At 39.8% G+C, this 20,930-nt stretch overlaps 1 protein-coding gene across 29 annotated transcripts in view; it reads left to right on the forward strand.

Annotated features, from left to right (window-relative positions):
* The window catches only part of LOC134326035 (neurexin-1a-like), a 482,010-nt gene that overhangs the window by 155,614 nt on the left and 305,466 nt on the right, over positions 1-20,930 (forward strand). For all 29 annotated transcript variants that reach the window (XM_063008218.1, XM_063008221.1, XM_063008228.1 and 26 more), the window contains one exon: positions 4,382-4,823. In XM_063008218.1, the coding sequence (XP_062864288.1) occupies positions 4,382-4,823 (442 nt within the window). The remainder of the gene's footprint in view (positions 1-4,381; positions 4,824-20,930) is intronic.

Here is a 20,930-nt window from a genome sequence, read left to right on the forward strand (position 1 = left end):
CCTGTTTTAATGATGAAATGTTGTTGTGGTAATAGCTTAGGTGTCACTTCACCAAGTTGGTGACAAATGAGCTCAGCTCGGTCTCTCCTGACTGGTTGGAATCATAATGCCTTGAGTACTGTCTAATCTCCAGTCCTGCTGGTCTCTAAAAGCTGTCCTTTGTCTCCACTCCCTGTATTGATTGCATTTTATTGGCGGTATCTGCAGTGAACTCAGACACTGTGACTAAAGGATTGCATGGGTGTACCTGTTGTGTGTGCTTTTTTTTAACTGAATAAATTCCCATCCAGCAGCTATGGCATGAGGTCCTTTTAAATCACCCCACACCCCCTTCTCCTCCATCACCATTGTGGTAATGACTGTATGGGTGTCGTTACAGACTGTAAGTGCAGATTGACTGTTATTTCTGGTCCTTCATTGATCGTCTTTGCACACGTACTGTATTTACGCAGTTAGAATGAGCTAATAGACATCTAGATTCTACCAATTAAAAGTTTAATAAACTGATTTTTTAAATATATGTATATTGAAACAGGTATTACACTAGTATTTGGGAAGTCTCTGGCTCTACCCCCATCACTGCCAGTTACTACTGTTAGAGTCTTGAATATTCGTTCAGTTTTCATGTTGAAATGAAATGCAGTAACTCACCTCGGACAGAACACCAACACATCGATGGGCCTTGGCAATCCCCCACCCCCACAGACATAGCTCTGTTTGTAGACTTCTGAGTGGTCGATAGCACTGCTGGGGATTTGAACTATGGATGCCAGTGGTATTGGGCTAGTATAATTTACTACGGAACCACTTGAGCATCCACCTTAAATGATAAGTAGATAATACAAAAAAGTCTGAATGCAGTATTGGATAAAAAAACGAACAGTACTGGGAACCAAAACCCAGTTAAACTTCACCAGGGCCATTACCTTTATTATAAAAATATAAAAGTATTAATCCCCCAAATATTTTTTGATATACAGTACTCATGCCAAAAACACAAAAGCTTTTCTCTTTTTTTCTGTCTGTCTTATGTTTACCTTGACCACCACTAAGCATCATTTAAATGGTTTTCAATTTCTGATATATCAGTGATACTGACATGGTTGCTTTAAGCAAACTGGCATGAGTTTAAAAACATTTATAAACAAGGCACTGCCAATAGTGCTGTCAAATGCCAGAACTATTCAGCTATCAGCATCCTGTGGTTGGAAAATTGCAACTTATGATGGTAAATATTACATATTACACAAAAGGTATAACAGTCAGCAATGCTGCTCCAGCACCACATATAATTTTATATCCCTACAACATCATTGCCACTGCTGTGATGTGAATGTTCCACCACTGTAATAATACCTGTCTGATGGTGCTTTTGTGGTGTAAGGCTCTGCAGAGCTCATTTAATAGATGAGCTCAGATAAGTCAGCTCATCTGTCATTTGATGAAATATGGCAGGCCAGTTTTGACCTGATGACATTGGGTATAAAGATTTATTGTGTCAGTTTATGTCATATTAGATTAAATGCCTGCACCATTACATCATAATATTCTAGTCTACTTAGTGAATTTGAGCAAGAACTGAATGAGTTTTGGTCAAGCTTAATGATACCTTTAAATAAATACAAAATAAACATTACTCTACAATAGTTGTACATTCTTCAAAATTGAAATGATTAATTCATGTTCAATTAATGCTTTTTGTTACAAATAGGTCTCGCTGAAATATGGAAAGAAGTCTAACATTGAATTAAAATATACTTATTCTATGAAAATAAGTATTACCACCTATAGATCTTTCTAGAAACCTAATAGAACTGAAGTGTGTATTAATGTATACACTAAATATTAAGGGTTGTACAAAGAACATTTTCCCTGAGTTTTTATGAACAGGCAATAATCAAGATGAGTTTGGCTTTTAAAGAATTGAACAACTTAATTCCTACTTTATTAAGTATGATAAAGCATTTTTAATGTTTCTGGGCTGTTTTGTAAAGACCTGAAAACCATAAAACCATTTCCCAGAAGCTAAAATCAGGCCATGGTTTGATCTTTTAGGAAGATAATGTTTCATACAAATGCGGAAAAATGGTAAATGGCTACAGAATCAAGCTTTTGTCATGGCTATTCCAGTCCTCTCGTCTAAACCCCATTAAAGAAATTGGGGTGGGATGAAGAGGAGAGTCTTAGAGAACCCATGAGCCTGGATGATTTGCAGAGATTATGAATTGAGAAGTACTTTTAGATTCTGTGCTCTGTTTTTTTTTTATTTTACTAAGCATTATATTAGAAGACTGAAATGAATAAATGAATTTATTTGTCATATGTACATATATACACAGGTGTACAGTACAACAAAATTCTTGTTTTGCATATCCCAGCTTGGGGTCAGAGTGCAGGGTCAGCCGTTGTACGACACCCCTGAAGCTAAGAAGCTTAAGGGCCTTGTTCAAAAGCCCAACAGTGGCTGCATGGCAGAGCTGGGATTTGAATTCTCATCCTTTCAATTGATAGCCAAAAGCTCTTCCCACTTGACTGCCACTGTCCCTTGGTGTGCCAAAGTAAAAAATACATACATACTTTATTTATTAAAGTGAATGAGAAAACATGTCCCTTACATATGTATGTTAATACTTCCTAACAAAACTCATTCTTTTCATACATTGGTCTCTCTGTCTACAGTCAAGCAAGCTCTCCATTACCATCAGCTTAGAAGCTACCATGCCTGCTTTAAAATCAGCACCTTACAGCTTGACTGAAGTTCAGAGTAGAGCCTCCCTCTTGTCTGGCAGCCTTAAACTCAAGATTGTCATGGCAGATGTGTTCCTTATATGTATATACAACTTTTGACTTCATCTGTATGAAAGAATACATTACGAGTAGTATTAAGTCATCATCATCAATATTGCCATTGCAATCCTGAAACGTGTGATGTTGCAATTTACAGAGGAACATGCTAAGCTTCCTGTTTTTCTCTACCATGACAAAACAGTACAAGTAGTTATTGTGGCAACTGGCTTGTCATCCAGCCGTCCTGCCTCAGACATGGTCAGATGTTACTGTAGAGCACCCGGCCAGGCCTGTGGCACTGCAGAGGTCAGAGTCAAATATCAACTGTGCCACCGGACTGATCAAGCACTAGACTGCCATTAGACTGCTAAGGAACTCTAGCTGGTATTAATAACATTACTCTACCTTTTATGGGAAACTCATCCCACCAATGAATGGCGTAAGATATTTATTTGTACATTTTGGAAAAATCACATCTTATTGCTTGATGGTATTGTTTGGAGTTGATGGGTCATTTGGTACTCCATCAGACTAGCCAGCCATAGAAAGTGTTATGAACTGTTTGAAAGGCTAACAAAATGCATACGGGACCTGACCATTCACAGTGAAATGGCTCATTACCATTTTAACCATTTTCCTCAGCGTCCTTCTATGATGTGACTTTGTAAAGGCTATGGTCTGTACAATTTTATTAAAATACTTGGAAACACACAAGCACATTAACTTTCCCAAGAACACTTTTAGGTCTCAGAGGTTTGCGTTTCCCTGAAGCATGCGCTGAATGAGCTGTGTTTTTAGATTTCAAGATGAGTTTTTCTTTTCCCCCAGAAATTTCCTTGCATTTCAATCCAACCCCTCCAGAGAGATCTGGGTCATATACACCTGCAGTGTGCTCAGCTGTGTGTTCTTATTATGTCTTAGCTCCAACACACCTATACTCACGACACACCTATCAGAGTGAAAGATGGCAGCTGAAAACTCCTCCCAGTTTACCTTGAGGTCCAGTACGTGCTAACATGAGCCGCTCATCGCTAATAGTGTTTGGCTCCTGGTCTCTACAGAAGCTGTTTGTGGTGAACTCAGGGGAGCAGGTGAAGGTTTAAAGGCATATTAGTGACATGCCAGGGACTGTTTGTGCCACAAGCCAGTGACAGCAGGTTCCTCTTATGCGCCTTTGAGAGGATCTGCTCTGACGTGGTGGAACCGGTATGTTGTAGCCAAGGGACATGGGTGGGAAATACTGTCATGATTTGCTCACAACAAAACTTTTAGACCTGGCATATTGTAAATACACATAAATATACATCATTTAATTTAATAATTAAAAATAGCAACAGTGATTAACACCATCTTTTTAATACTATTTTACAATTTTCTGTCCAAATGATTAATCTTTGAAGCATTTGACCCTTTTTTTTTTTACTAATAATTCCAAATCCATAAGTGTTGTCATGTTTTAAAAACTGCATTTTTACATTAATAAAAACGTGTTATTTGTATTTAACGTCATAGTTCTGTAGTCACAATTCATCACTTTTCTATTCCATCTGCTAATTTGCCTTCCCTCATTTGCCTTTTATGTTTTGTCCCCAAGGTGGTGTACAAAAACAACGACGTTCGACTAGAACTTTCCAAGCTGGCCCTGTTGGGTGACCCCAAGATGAAGATCCACGGCGTAGTGGCCTTCAAATGTGAAAATGTGGCCACTCTGGACCCGATCACCTTCGAGACACCAGAATCATTCATCACACTGCACAAGTGGAATGCAAAGAAGACCGGGTCCATCTCCTTCGACTTCCGCACCACTGAACCCAACGGACTTCTTCTGTTTAGCCACGGGAGACCGAGGCAGCAGACCAAAGAGGCAAAAAGCCCAGTCACACTCAAGGTGGACTTTTTTGCAATCGAGATGCTGGATGGACATCTGTACCTGCTGCTGGACATGGGTTCGGGGACTACCAAGACACGAGCAGTGAACAAGAAGGTTAACGATGGGGAGTGGTACCATGTGGACTTCCAGAGGGACAGAAGATCAGGTAAGATGTGCTAATGTTTTTTTAAGACCTGGAAACCATGGAACCATTGCACAGAAGCTAAAACTGGGCCATGGTTTGATTTTTCAGTAAGATAATGTTTCATACACATGCAGAAAAATCATAAGTGGCTACAGAATCATGCTTATGTCATGGCAATTTTAGTCCTTTTACCTAAACCCTATTAAATAAAAAGTTGAAAAGGATAAAAGGGGTCTTAGAGAACCCATAAGCCTGGATGATTTGCAGAGATTGTGTATTGATAAGTGCTTTTAAATTCTTTGCTCTGGATTCTTTAATTTTATCAAGCATTATAGGAGACTTGGTGCTCCACAGTAAAAAATAAATAAATAATACTTACATACATTAGTAAGAGACATGTCCATACGGACAGAAGATCAGGTATGATGTGTTAACTTTTTTCTAAAAGCCTAAAATGATGAGACAAGCCAAATATGTACATGGCACTGCCCGGTTCCTTATTACCTGTGCATGTCACAGTAAGCATGTGATGAAAGCAGCATATAGCACCAGACTTTGGTGACTTAATAAGGACCAAATAATTATGGCCAAATCACCAAATGTCAAACCAAGTTCATATCAATCACCATAGCCTTTATGTCTTTTAAAATTTTCAATATTTCTTGTTCGCTTTACAACCTGCTGGTGGTTCTTGGCTTGTCCCTCCTTGAACCACTGTTGGTTGGTTCTCACCATGGTTTCCTAGGAGCACCTCTTGCTGTTCTGGGGATATTTCAGCCCAGTCCTGATGATAGATGATAATTCTACCCCATGCACTGTTAATTTAATCAATAATTTAATTTAAAGATTTTTTTGGCTGTTTGTTTCTGAAAATGATTTTTTTATTTGCAGTAATAAATAAATAAATTCTTTACATATTCCTGGTTAACCAATCTTAGATTTAATTTATTTTCTGACTGCTTTTTATGCACCTGGGTAAGATATCGAGCAGCTGTATAATGTGTAGCATCATGAGGTACTGCTGGTTTAAACCATCAGCCTCACCGAGCTAATCACAGGCAGGTTTTGCAAAGCTCCTCTCAGACACAGAGGTTTAAAGTTGATCTGTCCCTGGGCACCTTTTCATTTTTAATGAGCCTAAGCAGGTCCCTCACATCTGGCTCCATCTCACCAGCTTCATAGACTTGCGCGTTTTGAGCTTCCCCACGGCCAGGTTGGGGATCATCATTCTCGAAGTTTGTCGGCTAAAGCTCAGGCTGATCGGCTCCCGCCGAGCGTCCTCCATGCTCCGCTCGGCTGGCACAGAGCTTTGTGTTGATTTGCTTATCTAAGCAGCAATTTGTTAGCATGAGCTCATGGCCAAGGCCTCGCAATGTCACACTGCAAATTAGATCCGCCCCCACCAAACGTGTTTTCCACTCCATCTCGAGAGCGGGAAATCACATTAGCCGTTTCATTACCCCTATAGCCACACAGTGAGTGAGAACCTGAGTGTCGGCAGTGGTGGAAAACTGCTACGGTATGTGGGGGAAATATCATGGTTTAAAGTCGCATTTAATTTGAAGTAGACACCCAAAATCACAGCTATGTGCTTGGAGATCTAATTTTAAAACCAAGAGCATTTATTCGGACTTTGTTTCCATAGCAATTGGTTCACCTAGCCTTCACCTTCACAGGCCACCATTATTTCCCAGAACTGCCTTAACTCTCCTGGGCATGGAGTTTACCAGAGCTTCACAGGTTGCCACTGGAATGCTTTTCCACTCCTCCATGACGAAATCATGGAGCTGGCGGATATTTGAGACTTTGCACTCCTCCACCTTCCGCTTGAGGATGCCCCAAAGATGTTCTATTTGGTTTAGGTCTGGAGACATGCTTGGCCAGTCCATCACCTTTACCCTCAGCCTCTTCAATAAAGCAGTGGTCGTCTTAGAGGTGTGTTTGGGGTCATTATCATGCTGGAACACTGCCCTGCGACCCAGTTTCCGGAGGGAGGGGATCATGCTCTGCTTCAGTATTTCACAGTACATATTGGAGTTCATGTGTCCCTCAATGAAATGTAACTCCCCAACACCTGCTGCACCCATGCAGCCCCAGACCATGGCATTCCCACCACCATGCTTGACTGTAGGCATGACACACTTATCTTTGTACTCCTCACCTGATTGCCGCCACACATGCTTGAGACCATCTGAACCAAACAAATTAATCTTGGTCTCATCAGACCATAGGACATGGTTCCAGTAATCCATGTCCTTTGTTGACATGTCTTCAGCAAACTGTTTGTGGGCTTTCTTGTGTAGAGACTTCAGAAGAGGCTTCCTTCTGGGGTGACAGCCATGCAGACCAATTTGATGTAGTGTGCGGCGTATGGTCTGAGCACTGACAGGCTGACCCCCCACCTTTTCAATCTCTGCAGCAATGCTGACAGCACTCCTGCGCCTATCTTTCAAAGACAGCAGTTGGATGTGACGCTGAGCACGTGCACTCAGCTTCTTTGGACGACCAACGCGAGGTCTGTTCTGAGTGGACCCTGCTCTTTTAAAACGCTGGATGATCTTGGCCACTGTGCTGCAGCTCAGTTTCAGGGTGTTGGCAATCTTCTTGTAGCCTTGGCCATCTTCATGTAGCGCAACAATTCGTCTTTTAAGATCCTCACAGAGTTCTTTGCCATGAGGTGCCAAGTTGGAACTTTCAGTGACCAGTATGAGAGAGTGTGAGAGCTGTACTACTAAATTGAACACACCTGCTCCCTATGCACACCTGAGACCTAGTAACACTAACAAATCACATGACATTTTGGAGGGAAAATGACAAGCAGTGCTCAATTTGGACATTTAGGGGTGTAGTCTCTTAGGGGTGTACTCACTTTTGTTGCCGGTGGTTTAGACATTAATGGCTGTATATTGAGTTATTTTGAGGGAAGAATAAATTTACACTGTTATATAAGCTGCACACAGACTACTTTTCATTGTGTCAAAGTGTCATTTTGTCAGTGTTGTCCCATGAAAAGATATACTTAAATATCTGCAGAAATGTGAGGGGTGTACTCACTTTTGTGATACACTGTATATATTTTCCCTCTTTTTCCCCCAATTTTTATCCCTCAGTCTAGTCGTGTCCAATTACCCTGACTGCGTCCTCTATACTGATTCGACCCTTCACCGCTGACTGAGGACGCCTCTCAACTGACAATGAGGACGCCCTCATTTTTCACCTGCACGAGTCGAGTTCATACACTTGACGGGCACTGTGTACGGAGGGCCACACCCCCATCAGCATTATTCCTCAGCCCTGTGCAGGCGCCATCAGTCAGCCAGCAGGGGCCGCAGTCGCACCAGTTATGAGGACCTATAATCTGACTTTCTTACCCTCTAACCCTGAACAACAGCCAATCGTTGTTCATACGGCCATCCAACCCAGTCGGAAAGGCAGAGCTGAGATTCAATACGATGTATTCGAAACCCCAACTCTGGTGAGCTAGCGTACTTTACCGCTGCGCCACCTGAGCGGCTGTGTTAGATATTTTAAGTGTCCATATACCTATGGTTCTGGACTTTTGGACCGTACAGCTAAGCATCCCATTTTGCAACGTATACACTTCCGTTTCTGCAGATAACGCTAACCACAAAGCTCTTCTGATCTGGTTTTGTTCTTGTTTTTAACGTCTTTTTCTGTCTCACTTCCTCGAACTAAACTTTAAGCCTATTCTAGAGATATATGTGTCTATATAAGCTCTTGCAGTACGCTGATGAATGAAACTCAAAATTCCTTCTTTCTTTCCTGATCTGTCTATAACATAGATAGAAGGGACGTCTGTGTAGTTGAAATTAGACTCCACCTAAAATTTAGCAAGCCTTTTCAATAGACCCTACTGAAAAACATATAAATTAAAAAAATAAAAGGGACACTCTCAACTTTGTTTTATTATTGGGGCACACGGGCGCTCAGGAGGCACAGCGGTAAAACACACTAGCACACCAGAGCTGACTTCTCAAACTCATCGGCTGGGCGCCTACACGAGCAATGATTGGCTTGTTGTTCAGGGATGGGTGCTAAAGGGGATTCCTCATAACTGATGCAATTACGATCTCTGCTGGTTGATTGATGGTGCGTGCACAGAGATGGGGGATAATGTGTGATCAGGGTGTGTCTTTCTGTACACAAAGCCGGTCCACATATAAACTCGCCTGGTGCAGGTGAAAAGATGCAGTCGGTACTGCACATGTGTCGGAGGGGGCGTGTGTTAGTCACGGCTCTTCATAGTCAGAGTGGAGGTTAACATCAGTAGAGAGGAAGCGTAATGCAATTGGGTAATTGGATTCGACTAGATTGGGAGGAAAATTGGGGGGGTGCAAAAAAAAATTATTACGGCATATTTTATTAGCATTTTTTCCTCACTATAACTAAATGGAACTAAGTTTAAACTATCAAGAACTTTCCATTCCAGGGTGGTGTAGCAGTCTTTACAGTTAATCCATAAAATTCTGTGCCAACTGCCAGGTATTGCCTACTTGCTGCTGCACAGCAACTTCTACTACTGTCTTTTTGAGGCACTGGCACAAGCAGCTAAAGAATACAAAAGAAGTAGCGAGGTCCTTGTTAATCGCTAAGCATCTTTTTGTAAATTCGCCTCTAGCTGGTGTAAAGATGCTTTACATTTGTATGAGGTGGCGGGTGGTAGTCGGTAGCCCTCTCTAGCTTCTTGGGGTAGAAAGAGGGTACTGTAGTGTACAGGTACATAGATATTATACAAAATTGTGTGCAAAATAAGGGGGAATCAAAACTGTAGCATTGTCATTTCATCCACCAAATCAAATATCTGACTGCCACTGATTGAGAGTATACTAAAGAATTGTAGTTCAAAGCATGTATTTCCACTGCTCTAGTGTGCAATGGTGGTGTGCTTTATACCACCTTAGTGATTGTTTGGCATTGCATGTTAGTCTTCAGATTGTGTGTGACTGTTTTTGTACTGTCGCTGATTTTAGAGGTAGTTTGAAAATCAATCATTAGTGTTGTAAGCAAGGGCAGATTATTTATATTTTAAGCTATGGGTGTGTTCGAAAAGCTAGTGAGCTCTCTACATAAGCAGCATTTTATGTCATCCTGTGCGCGCTCCCGAGAAGGAGGCTGTTCGAAATCCTAGCTGCCTTAATATCCTCACTACTGAGGCATCTTAATATTTCAATGTTATTGTGGCTCAAGAACGAGTGAGCATCCGACGCTGCCTTAGTGATCAAGGCAATCCCAGAATTCATTGCGGGTCGGGTGCTCTTCTCTTACAGAAAAATAAACATGGCTGACGGGGCGGAGAAACGAATGGAGTTATTTTTAAAGAAAATATTACTGATTTTTAACTTGTATAAACTTGTACCGAGTGTTTTTATTTGCAAGTTCGAGCTTGTCAGGAAATGTAACCGTTATCGGTACATGAAGGGAAATGTTATATTGACGTTAGCGTGCTGTGCTACCTCAGTTCATTGGTTTTAATGGCAAGATGCTAAACGCGAAACCCGAAACCCGATAGAAGCGCTATCTAAGTACCGCGTTCGAATAACATTGACTTATTAGAATCCTCTCTACTGAGGCAGCTGTAGGCAAGGCAGCTACCTAGGTTTTCGAACACACTCTAAATGTACTTCATGGCTAAGCTTTTTTGCTCCTCGATATTTTAATTAAATATTAATAGTACTTACAAAGATAAATGCAATTTGTTTTGAATAGGGTGATCTATGCTGCCCTAGCCGCTATAATTTCCAATAGATGAGGGACATGGCTAGTTTTTAGAGTAACCCAGAATTCACACTGGATACATCATGTCAGAGTTCCACCCATGTTACATCAGCTGTCACCTAGAAAACAAAAGTCACAAACAAAAAAACATGAGAGCTAGTGGGACAGAATGTCCGTCTTTGTCTTCCCCTTATGTTGGTCCAAAAGAAATCACAGAATAATTTTATTTCAAAATTTAGTGTTTAAAAGGTGAAAAGAGGTTAATACAAGTATCCAAATAAATCTACTTAGATATCAATGACAACAAAACTAAAATGTAACAAAAAAAAATGTGAGAGAAAGAAAATAATTTTGTCTTTGTAATTTTTATAATCAGTGCAATATAATATAATACTACAGGTTATTGTTCTATCACTACTACGGCTACAATCTTTATTTATGTAAATCAGGTTTAATAGCAGATTTAATAAAGCATGTTAATTACACTAATTTTAATCATAAATAGCAAATTTAATGATAAGCTGTAATGCCAAGTTGTAATGACAAGTGCGTTTATAAATATAACATCAGATTTAGAGTTGGGTTTCTAAAAGTCCACTGTTTTAGAATTTGAGGGCAATATGAGAAAAATGCCTTTAATTGAAAAAGTTGTGAATGATTTCTGTGATGAACAGAAGTTCAGCTTCAGCTAAATGAATTGATCTGGATGGGCTATATTGCATAAGGAGATCAGCAAGATATGCAGAAGCTAAATTATGTAGGGGTCTAAACTAAACTTTGTAGTCAGTGTGAAATTTAACAGACTGTTAGTGTCAAACAAATAAGACTAGGATAATATAATCATATACAACCCCAAATCAGAAAAAGTTGGGACAAGATAGAATATTCAAATAAAATAAAAATGCAGTGTTCCTTACATTTACTTTGACTTTTATTAGATTGCAGACAGTTTGAACCCAATATATTTCATGTTTTGTCTGCTCAACATTTTATTTGTTAATAAACCTTCATTCGTGCATTTCAGGTCTGCAACACATTCCAAAAAAAGTTGGGACAGTAAAGCATTTACCACTTTGTAATGTTGCCATTCCTTTTCACCACACTTAATAGACGTTTTGACACTGAGGCAGTTCTTTCCTGGATGAAAATGAGCTTCAGAATTTTGAATTGGCCAGTGTTATTACACATCTGCTTTTATTATTTGTTTAAATACAAAATGCATTAAATCATATTTAAATGTAATATCATTTCATTATTGACATACAAAAAACTCTTGAAAGAGAACATAATTGCCACACATGCCAATTGGCTGTTATTCTTTTCCTTTTTATTTTTTGTATTAGTGTTTTATATTCATTAACAGTAGCAAAATAATCTTAATCTAAGTTTTAATCGTGTAACTGGTAAACATTTTCCAAAATATGGTACCCTTAGTAAAATATCATCCCTTTTCAAACACTCATCGAACACAAATTACATTTGACACACCCACTCAAAAATACAACCACCTCTCCAAACAAATTTCACTCACACTGACATGTAATTCAGCTCTGCAAACAATTTCATCTCACTCAGTGAAACAATAATCTCATGCAGCAGAAGCTAATCTTGAATTCCACTAAAGCTCTGTAAAACATTAAAGACTGATAGATTCTATTCTGTATCAAGGATTTATAAATTCTATTTCAGTCGAGTGTAAGATAGTGTACGGTGGTTATAGTTCTTCAAGAATCACGTTCAATAAAGCACAGCTCCATGCATTCTGATCGACATCACTGATCCCCTCGCACTTCAAATCTATCTCTTTTTTTTTTCTTCTCGCCCTCTCAATCCCCCTATCTCATTCCACATCTCTTCCATTTTGTTGGCTTTCGCACACTCTCCCCGTCTCTGTTCGGCCCGGCGTTGCTATGGAAACGAGAGCCGATTTCTCAGAGGACTGAGCCTGTTACTGCGTCGACCGAGATGCAGGATAATGCAATCGCTGCCTGTTTTTTTCTCCGGCCTCGAATCCACGACCCGGGTGCACGTTCCACCCACGCCGCAATTTAGGAAGACGGGCGATGGGAAACACCCGCCGGCGGAGCACGAACGTGCACCGAACGTTCAGAGTTATCAGTGTCAATACTGATAAAATTCAATAAACAGTCCACACATCTAGTTTTATGCTTTTCACTTCTAATGCAATAAAGCGCCCGGCATGCTCGGGCAGAATGCTTGGAATATTTGTCATGTTCATCCCAGTCTTTCCTTTGAGTGATATGAATTGTTCCATTTATCATGCTTTATTAAATTTAAGAAGCTCAGTTGAGGGGGATAGCGGCTGCATAATCTAGCCGATATGGTTCTATAGGAAGGATACAGAAGCAGAAACCACAGCGTGTCTTCATATTACTGTATGAGGTCTGGCTATTACAGGAATCAGATGTATAGTGATATTATTTATTTATTAGGATTTTAACATTATATTTCACTCCCTTTATTACATTCATGACAGAACAGGTAATTACAAGTTACACAAGATTCATCAGTTTACATCTTTAATGTCAAACACACTCATGCAGGGCCGGAGTGGGCACCTTTTTCAGCCCGGGAGTTTCATGCCCAAACCCGGCCCACTTTTTCCATGGAGGAGGAATTTGAATAAATGAAACAGCAGCTAGCTCTTACAATGCCTTTTTATTGGGTATATAACAGAAAACACTTCACTTAAACATGTTTAATTTAAAATGTGATAAAGATGAAAACGTATTTACATTTGTACAGAAGCAATAACTTGAAATAAAAATAATTTGAAATTAAAATTGCATTTGTCTTCCCAACAGAGAGGTGCTCTATTGTTAGGTTTACACTAAACTCTTAAGTAGCTTCACTACACACATATTTAGTAGGCTACCTACAGCATCAAAAGCCTCCTAAGCAGTGCACTGGTTTCTGCAATTTTATTAATAACGGTGTCATTGTCTATAGACATGAGACATGGCTTATCTGCTGCTCTGAGGCTAAAATAAAACATTTCATTAAGGGTTAGCCTATTTTGCTGAATAACATAACATGCTTGAAGTTTTTTTTTTTTACAATTTAGCCTATATTATGATGGTGTAAAATTGATAGTGATTTAGGCTATTTGTCTCCATTTGTTAAAATAAAAAAGGCTATCGTGCTGACATCTTTCTGAATGTCTGAACAATTTAACATATAGCATGTTACGTTATATTTTACATTACAGATAACTATGTTAGTTTAAATAACTCTGTTAGACTGTCCTCAGTACAGTAGCGTCGGAACAAAAACATTCCATTAATGAGTTAGGCTTTTTAATATATTACACTTCAAATTATTATTTTCAGCTTGAAACTGGATATTTGTGATTAATGGTGTGTATTGGGTTCTACAAAATAAACTACGCTAAGTTGACATTGAAAATGTTGCGCAATAGCCTTACAGTGACAATACAAAATTATTTCCATATCTCTCTTTACCGGCTGCAACTGGGGTCTGTCCACTGGAAAACAGGTCTGTTAATTTGGCACATTTGGCAGCATCTTCTTCCAACGACTTTCTTTTTTTAACCTGGCCTTTCGGCTCCACCTGGCCTCTTCCTGCCCTCCATCACCACCGACTGATGGTTTGCGCTTTTCTGCTATGTTTACTTTTACCGGCGCTCCAGAAAAGACGCCTCGTGGGCCAAACCAACTGAAACATTTGGGAGGGGAGAATTCCCTCAGATAGTAGAACCCATCTAATCTACTGCGAGGTAGGGGCTGCACTGTCAGATGAATGAATGCAAGAAGAAAACTCGATAAGTGACAGATAAGTGTCAAAATTATTTTTCCCATCCAACCGGCCCAAACTCGAGATTGACATGAGCCGGCCCATCGGGAATACTCCCGAATCTCCCGATTAGCCACTCCGGGCCTGTACTCATGGACAAAATCTCCAATTCTCCTCACTTGCACGTCTTTGGACTGTGGGAGGAAACCGGAGCTCCCGGACGAAACCCACACAGGCACGGGGAGAACATGCCAACTCCAGACAGAAAGGACCCAACTGCTCCACCTTTCGGACATCACTTTCCAAAGCTATGGACAATAATATAAAGTCCCCCAACCCCGGGTCTCGCTTGCAGTTCCAGTTTATCCCAAAGGTGCTCTATAGGGTTGAGGTCATTTACAGACAGGTCTGCTGGGTGGAGTTCAGTTTATTTATGACAGTTTATTTACAGTGACAGTTTATTTTGTTGTTACACCAGACTTAGTGCTTGCTTTTTGTCCCATCTGACCAGAGAATAGCTTTTCTTTGCAATCTTTAATTAATGCCACACAAATTCTCTTTTGACAGACACAAAGTATTGTGGAAAGGCTTGTCAAAAGAGTGGAAACTGTTTTACCTTCACATGCATGTATTAATTCCCATGATTTTAGAATAGAATGACAGAACCAACAAAAACCACTTTTGCAGCAATAACAGCTACTAGTCTTTATAGATGTTCTTCTACAAGCATTGTACACCTGGATTTGGTCAGGTTATCCATTTTTGTATGGCAGATCCTCTCAAGCTCTGTCAGATTGTTTGGTAAGCATCTATAAACTGCCATCTTCTGGTCCCTCCACTGATATTTAAGTTGTTGTTTTAGCTGTATGCTTTGGGTCACTGTTGTGTTAAAAAAGTATATATATTTTTTAGTTTCTGCGCTCTCTGGAGGAGGTATTCTTCAAATATATTTCTTTATTAAAAGTACAGGGACATGACAGCATATTTATTTAAAATAATTAATTTCATACAAGTGTTATTAATTGGTGAGGCAAAAATACCTGAACTCAGTTATTAAAAGGTGTGTCCACACTTTGACCTTATAGTATACGTAATATCGTCCTTTATATACAGCAAAGCTCAGGCTTTGGGCAAGGTACTGGATTTGTATTTGATGCATCTGTTGACAGTGGGTGGATAACATGCCTACACTTATATAGGGTTGTCTGCATACTTTTGGCCAAGTATACTCATAATTGTTAGTAGGTTGTAGTTGTTTATGGGTTTATTTCTTTATTCTTTTTCTGTTTTGTTGTATGGGTGGTGACTGATAGACCTAGGGCTGTTTATTGTGGGACCTTTTGTGCTTCATTAATAATGCATCATATAGAAGTAGGAGTTTGAACGATCATCCATGAATTGGCAAGTAAGTGTACAAGTGTTTGGTGCCTTAGGCTGTTCGTCTTGCTCTCAGATGCCTTATTATGCTGTGATGCCTTATTAGACTACAGCTTGGAACTCTGACTTTAGAAAAAGAAAACATCCTGTCAACTAGAAATGCCCCCCTCACCTTAAAATGTAATATGATGCATAAAAATATACATCAACATACAAGCAACTTCAAGAAGCTTCTGACATCGTTCTTTCACAATCTGCACCTACTTCTTCTTGTGCAAAAGCTTTTAGCTCATTCCTTTAACCAAACTTCAGTGTACTTGGAATTGTGTCCTGCTGGAAAGTCTGATTTCACCACAGAAGACAGAACATTCCTCCCTAAAATGTCTTGGTATTTCTGAGAATCCATGATGCCAGTCACACGACTGTCATTTCCTGCAGCAGAAAAACATCCTCACATCATCACTCACTCATGACTCACTTCCTTGCTTGACCGTGGGGATAGTATTCTTTTGAGCCTTGCTTTCCTTGTGGCAGACAAACCACTGATCCATGTGGCCTCCATATGGTCTCTCTAGGAATCTTCAAGGTCTTGTGGAACTTCTTATACTTATTGCTCTTCTGGTGCAATGGAATGATCTCCTCTCTCAGCTTTTGTGACAGCTCCTTAGTTTCCACCATGGTTCCAACACAGCTTGAGCACTTTTTGAGCAATTTCTGGGTGACGAAGCAGTTTTAGTATTTATAGAGTTCCTAATGATTTAATCATGTAGTAACCCAACTTTAGGTCATACAGGCTAGCAGTAGGTTTTAAGATCAGCAGTATTATGTACGGGTTGTATAAATGTGACATTGTAGTATTAACACAATATCCAAGTTCTGTAAAGCACAACATCATTCATTTTCTTTGTTAATTTTTTGTATTACTCAACTAGTAAAGACTTAATTTAAAGCAAAATGTAGTTTAGTATTATGAATCTTTTCTCTTTCTTTTTTTATTGGGGGGGGGGGGGGGGGCGTTGAATGTTTTTGATTGCAATTGTATATAATCTTAATATTATTGCAACCATTTCTTAAAGGCTCTTTTCTGTTCCAATATGACTGTTCTTTTCTGCACAAAGAATAATCTTCATAAAGACAGAATTAGATAATTTTGAGCTCCAGTGGCCTGAACTCAACCCCATTAAAACCACTTGGAGGGGTTCTCATTAATCAGTTCTCATTAATCAGTGCCACATTTTAAAATATTGTGGAAAGACCTTTCAAAAGAGTGGAGGGGCCAGCTTGGTATTAACGTCCATGTTTTTGGAATAGAACATCCAACAGAAACCACTTTGGCAGCAATAACAGCTGCTAGTCTTTTTATATGGGTTTCTTCAAGCATTGGATTTGGTCAGGTTATCCAATTTTGTATGGCAGATCCTCTGGGTAAGCATCTATGAACTGCCATCATCTGGTCACTTCACTGGTATTTAAGGTGTTGTTTTGGCTGTATGCTTTGGGTCACTGTTGTGTTAAAGATATGTCTGTATTTGACTGCATACATTTCTCTCACATTCCACTCCATAGCATGGTGCTGCCACCACCATGTTTCACTGTGGGCACAGTATAAGCCAGGCAGGTGAGGTTTATTTTATTTTTTACACTAGACATAGTGCTTGCTATTTGCTATCTGGTTTCAGTAATTGCCAGTGTGGAGTATGGAAAGTACTCCCTGTGTGGGTTTCCTCTGGGTACACTGTTTTTTTTTTTTTCACCTCCCGAAAACAGGCCAAAGGTTAATTGGCTGTTCTAAATTGCCCATTTGAGAGAGGGAGGGAGTAAATGAGTACATTTGTGAGATTTACTTGTCTTGGCTGATAAACTTCACTTTGGGGTGTGTGTGACTAATGGGGGTGTGGGGCAACTCCAAATTAACACCCATGGTTTTAAAATGGGATGTTCAACAAGCTCATGGTCAGGTATCTACATTTTATTTATTGAAGCTGCAACTCATGACTGTCTGCAGTTGCAAGCTAGTATGTTGAGGCCTAGCATACACTCATGTTACGCCTCACCATAAGTGGATTTCATTAATTCCCTGTAAGCATGTGTTGAATATGTGGACACAGTTAGCCAGGATAAGTAGAAACAGATGATAGTCAGGGTTATATAGTAGTGGTACTGCTTTTATCAATGCACTGAAGAGACTTGTCTTAAATAAATCATTTAAAGTCAAAGCACCATGTGTGTTTTTATCTGAAAACGTTCATATACTTACTTTTAATCATTATTTTTCCTCCATGTTTTTCCATTTTTAGATTTTGAACCACTGTCTTTGAGCATTTCTTTTTTTATGTTACATTTTTTCCAGCTCAGAAATTGGCTAAAATCTTCTGCTGTCTATAAGCAGTTCCCTCGAGCCTTAGGCGAATCAATCACTCGGGCATCCTGGCATCACCATGATGGCATATCACTCTCTTCTTAGATAAAACCGTTGGCTTTTATGACCTAAAATAAAACAGCTTAGGTTTGTTTGCACATTTCAGCGACGAGAAATGCAAGCAGACTGTCAGTAAAAAGCCAAAGATGTGTACTGCATTCGATTTGTATCAGTCTTTGAAACTGTACTGGAGGGATGAAACATCATTCTTTTAAAACAGTTTCCTTTAAATGGTGTTTTGAAGATGTAGTGGAGAGCGCTAACACTTCCCATAGGCCAAAGCTCAAACATTCACAGAGATGTTCAAATGGGCTGAGATCTGCTGAGTTGGCTATAGCCTTGAGGCCTGTTAGCAAGGACAAATCATCCTCCCATTATGGTAGAAATTTTTTTATTGTATTGATTAGGTGATCAGTCAGAAAAACATTATATCGATTTACAATGACACTTTCCCTTACTGTACTGGTCAAGCAGTCAGATCTGTACTGTTGTCTTGGTGTATGCTTACATATGCACTTCTCCACTTGTCCACAATGTGGTAAATTAACCTATATTAGTAACCATATTAGTAACATAAAAAAACAATGTCAAGCAATGTCACTTCTATCCAACAGGTGGCTTCAGATACATCATATGGCCAAAAGTATTTAGAGACCTGTCCATGAGCTTGTTGGACATCCCATTTCAAAAACAAATAGTATTAAAATAGAGTGACCTCTGTGTGATTTTTTTAGCTGTAACAACTGTCACTCTTCTATTTAGTCTTCTGACATGACTTGATATATCTGTGGGAATTTGTGAGCATTCAGTTAATAGAGCATTTGTATAGCCGAGAACAAGAAAACCATAGGGGTACCTAAGGGTGTAACCTCTGCTTTGTTGGGGTCTTTCGAGCCAGCATCAGTGTGTGAGAACCTTCTCTGTTAATGAACTTGATAGAGTGAGCTCGTTAGCTCCCTTCCTGAGGGAATGTGTCTGGCTGCAGGCTCCTAACTTCCTGCCAAAAGTCGGACACCGGTCCAGTCTGCCAGCTGTGCCCAGTCAGACCAGGGTCAACGCCGGGCTAAGCAGCATGGGCAGCACTGGTTAGATGACTTGCTAAAGATTTTTTTTGTCGTTGATTATTCACACGTATACCATATGTTACTTGTCATTAAAAATAGATTAGAATAAGATAATAGAATTAAAATAATAATCATTTCTGTTGGAAAAAATCCAAATAAGCTTCAGTTTTGTTGGAATTTAAACAATTAGCATGTGGACTAACATATTCATCACCAGAACACATGAGCCAGGCCTTGTGTCTTGTATTTGAGTGCCTTTCATTGATTAACGATGCACACATTCTCAGCACATTTGACACACATTTGACTCTTTGCCTTGTCTGTTGTAATACATTCCCCTTATCACCAGTATTAAAATGACCTTCAATTTGAGCCAAAGTACCCCTTCTGTTGGTCCATACCAGATACAATAGCCTTTATGTCCTCATGTCCTTCATGTCCATGGCTTGGCCTTCTTAGACAGCTGTCAGTGGGTTCTCACCATACTTTTTTTTTAGAATTATTTCAATCCAGTCGTCAGGCCATAATGATTTGGCCCTTATCAAAGTCACTTTGATCTTTATGCCTGATCGTATCTGCTGCAATTAACAAATGAACTGCATCAGCCAAACATTAAATATACACCTGACTGTGACATGCAGTTTTTTGTGACATATAGGCATTGCCGTGCACATTTTGGGGGTTGGTGCTAATGTTTTGGAACAATTGGTCAAAAAAGCAAACCGCTATAAATACTTTGATCAGCCATAACAATACAACCACCTCCTTGTTTTTACACTCACTGTCCATTTTATCAGCTCCACTTACCATATAGAAGCACTTTCAGCATCATCAGCATCAGCTGACCCACACAGGACCACTACAGAGCAGGTATTATTTAGGTGGTGGATCATTCTCAGCACTGCAGTGACACTGACATGGTGGTGGTGTGTTAGTGTGTGTTGTGCTGGTATGAGTGGATCAGACACAGCAATGCTGATGGAGTTTTTAAATACCACACTGTCACTGCTTGACTAAGAATAGTCCACCAACCAAAAATATATCTAGCCAACAGCGCCCTGTGGGCAGCCTCTTGTGACCACTGATGAAGGTCTAGAAGATGACCAACTCAAACAGCAGCAATAGATGAGCGATCGTCTCTGACTTTACATCTACAAGGTGAACCAACTAGGTAGGAGTGTCTAATAGAGTGGACAGTGAGTGAACACGGTATTTAAAAACTCCAGCAGCGCTGCTCTGTCTGATCCACTCATACCAGCACAACACACTAACACACCACCACCATGTCAGTGTCACTGCAGTGCTGAGAATGATCCACCACCAAAATAATACCTGCTCTGTAGTGGTCCTGTGTGAGTCCTGACCATTGAAGAACAGGGTGAAAACAGGCTAAAAAGGTATGTAGAGAAACAGATGGACTACAGTCAGTAAATGTAGAACTACAAAGTGCTTCTATATGGTAAGTAGAGCTGATAAAATGCACAGTGAGTGTAGAAACAAGGAGGTGGGTTTAATGTTATGGCTGATTGGTGTACGTATATTTACAATTCTTTTGCCTATTCTATTTGTTCATTTTATCTTTTTATCTCTATTTAGCGTAGTCAATTTGTGTTCGGCTGATGGAGACTCTGGTCATGTCCAAGGAGGGTAATTTTGCCCGCCTCATGCTTCCTCCACAACTCCTTCTTATTGGCCCATACCTTTGGTGAATTTGTGCATACCTTTGGAGAGCCACGTCCTGATCTCAAGGCTCCTCCA

Source organism: Trichomycterus rosablanca, chromosome 14, assembly GCF_030014385.1.
Source record: "Trichomycterus rosablanca isolate fTriRos1 chromosome 14, fTriRos1.hap1, whole genome shotgun sequence".
Taxonomy (NCBI): Eukaryota; Metazoa; Chordata; class Actinopteri; order Siluriformes; family Trichomycteridae; genus Trichomycterus; species Trichomycterus rosablanca.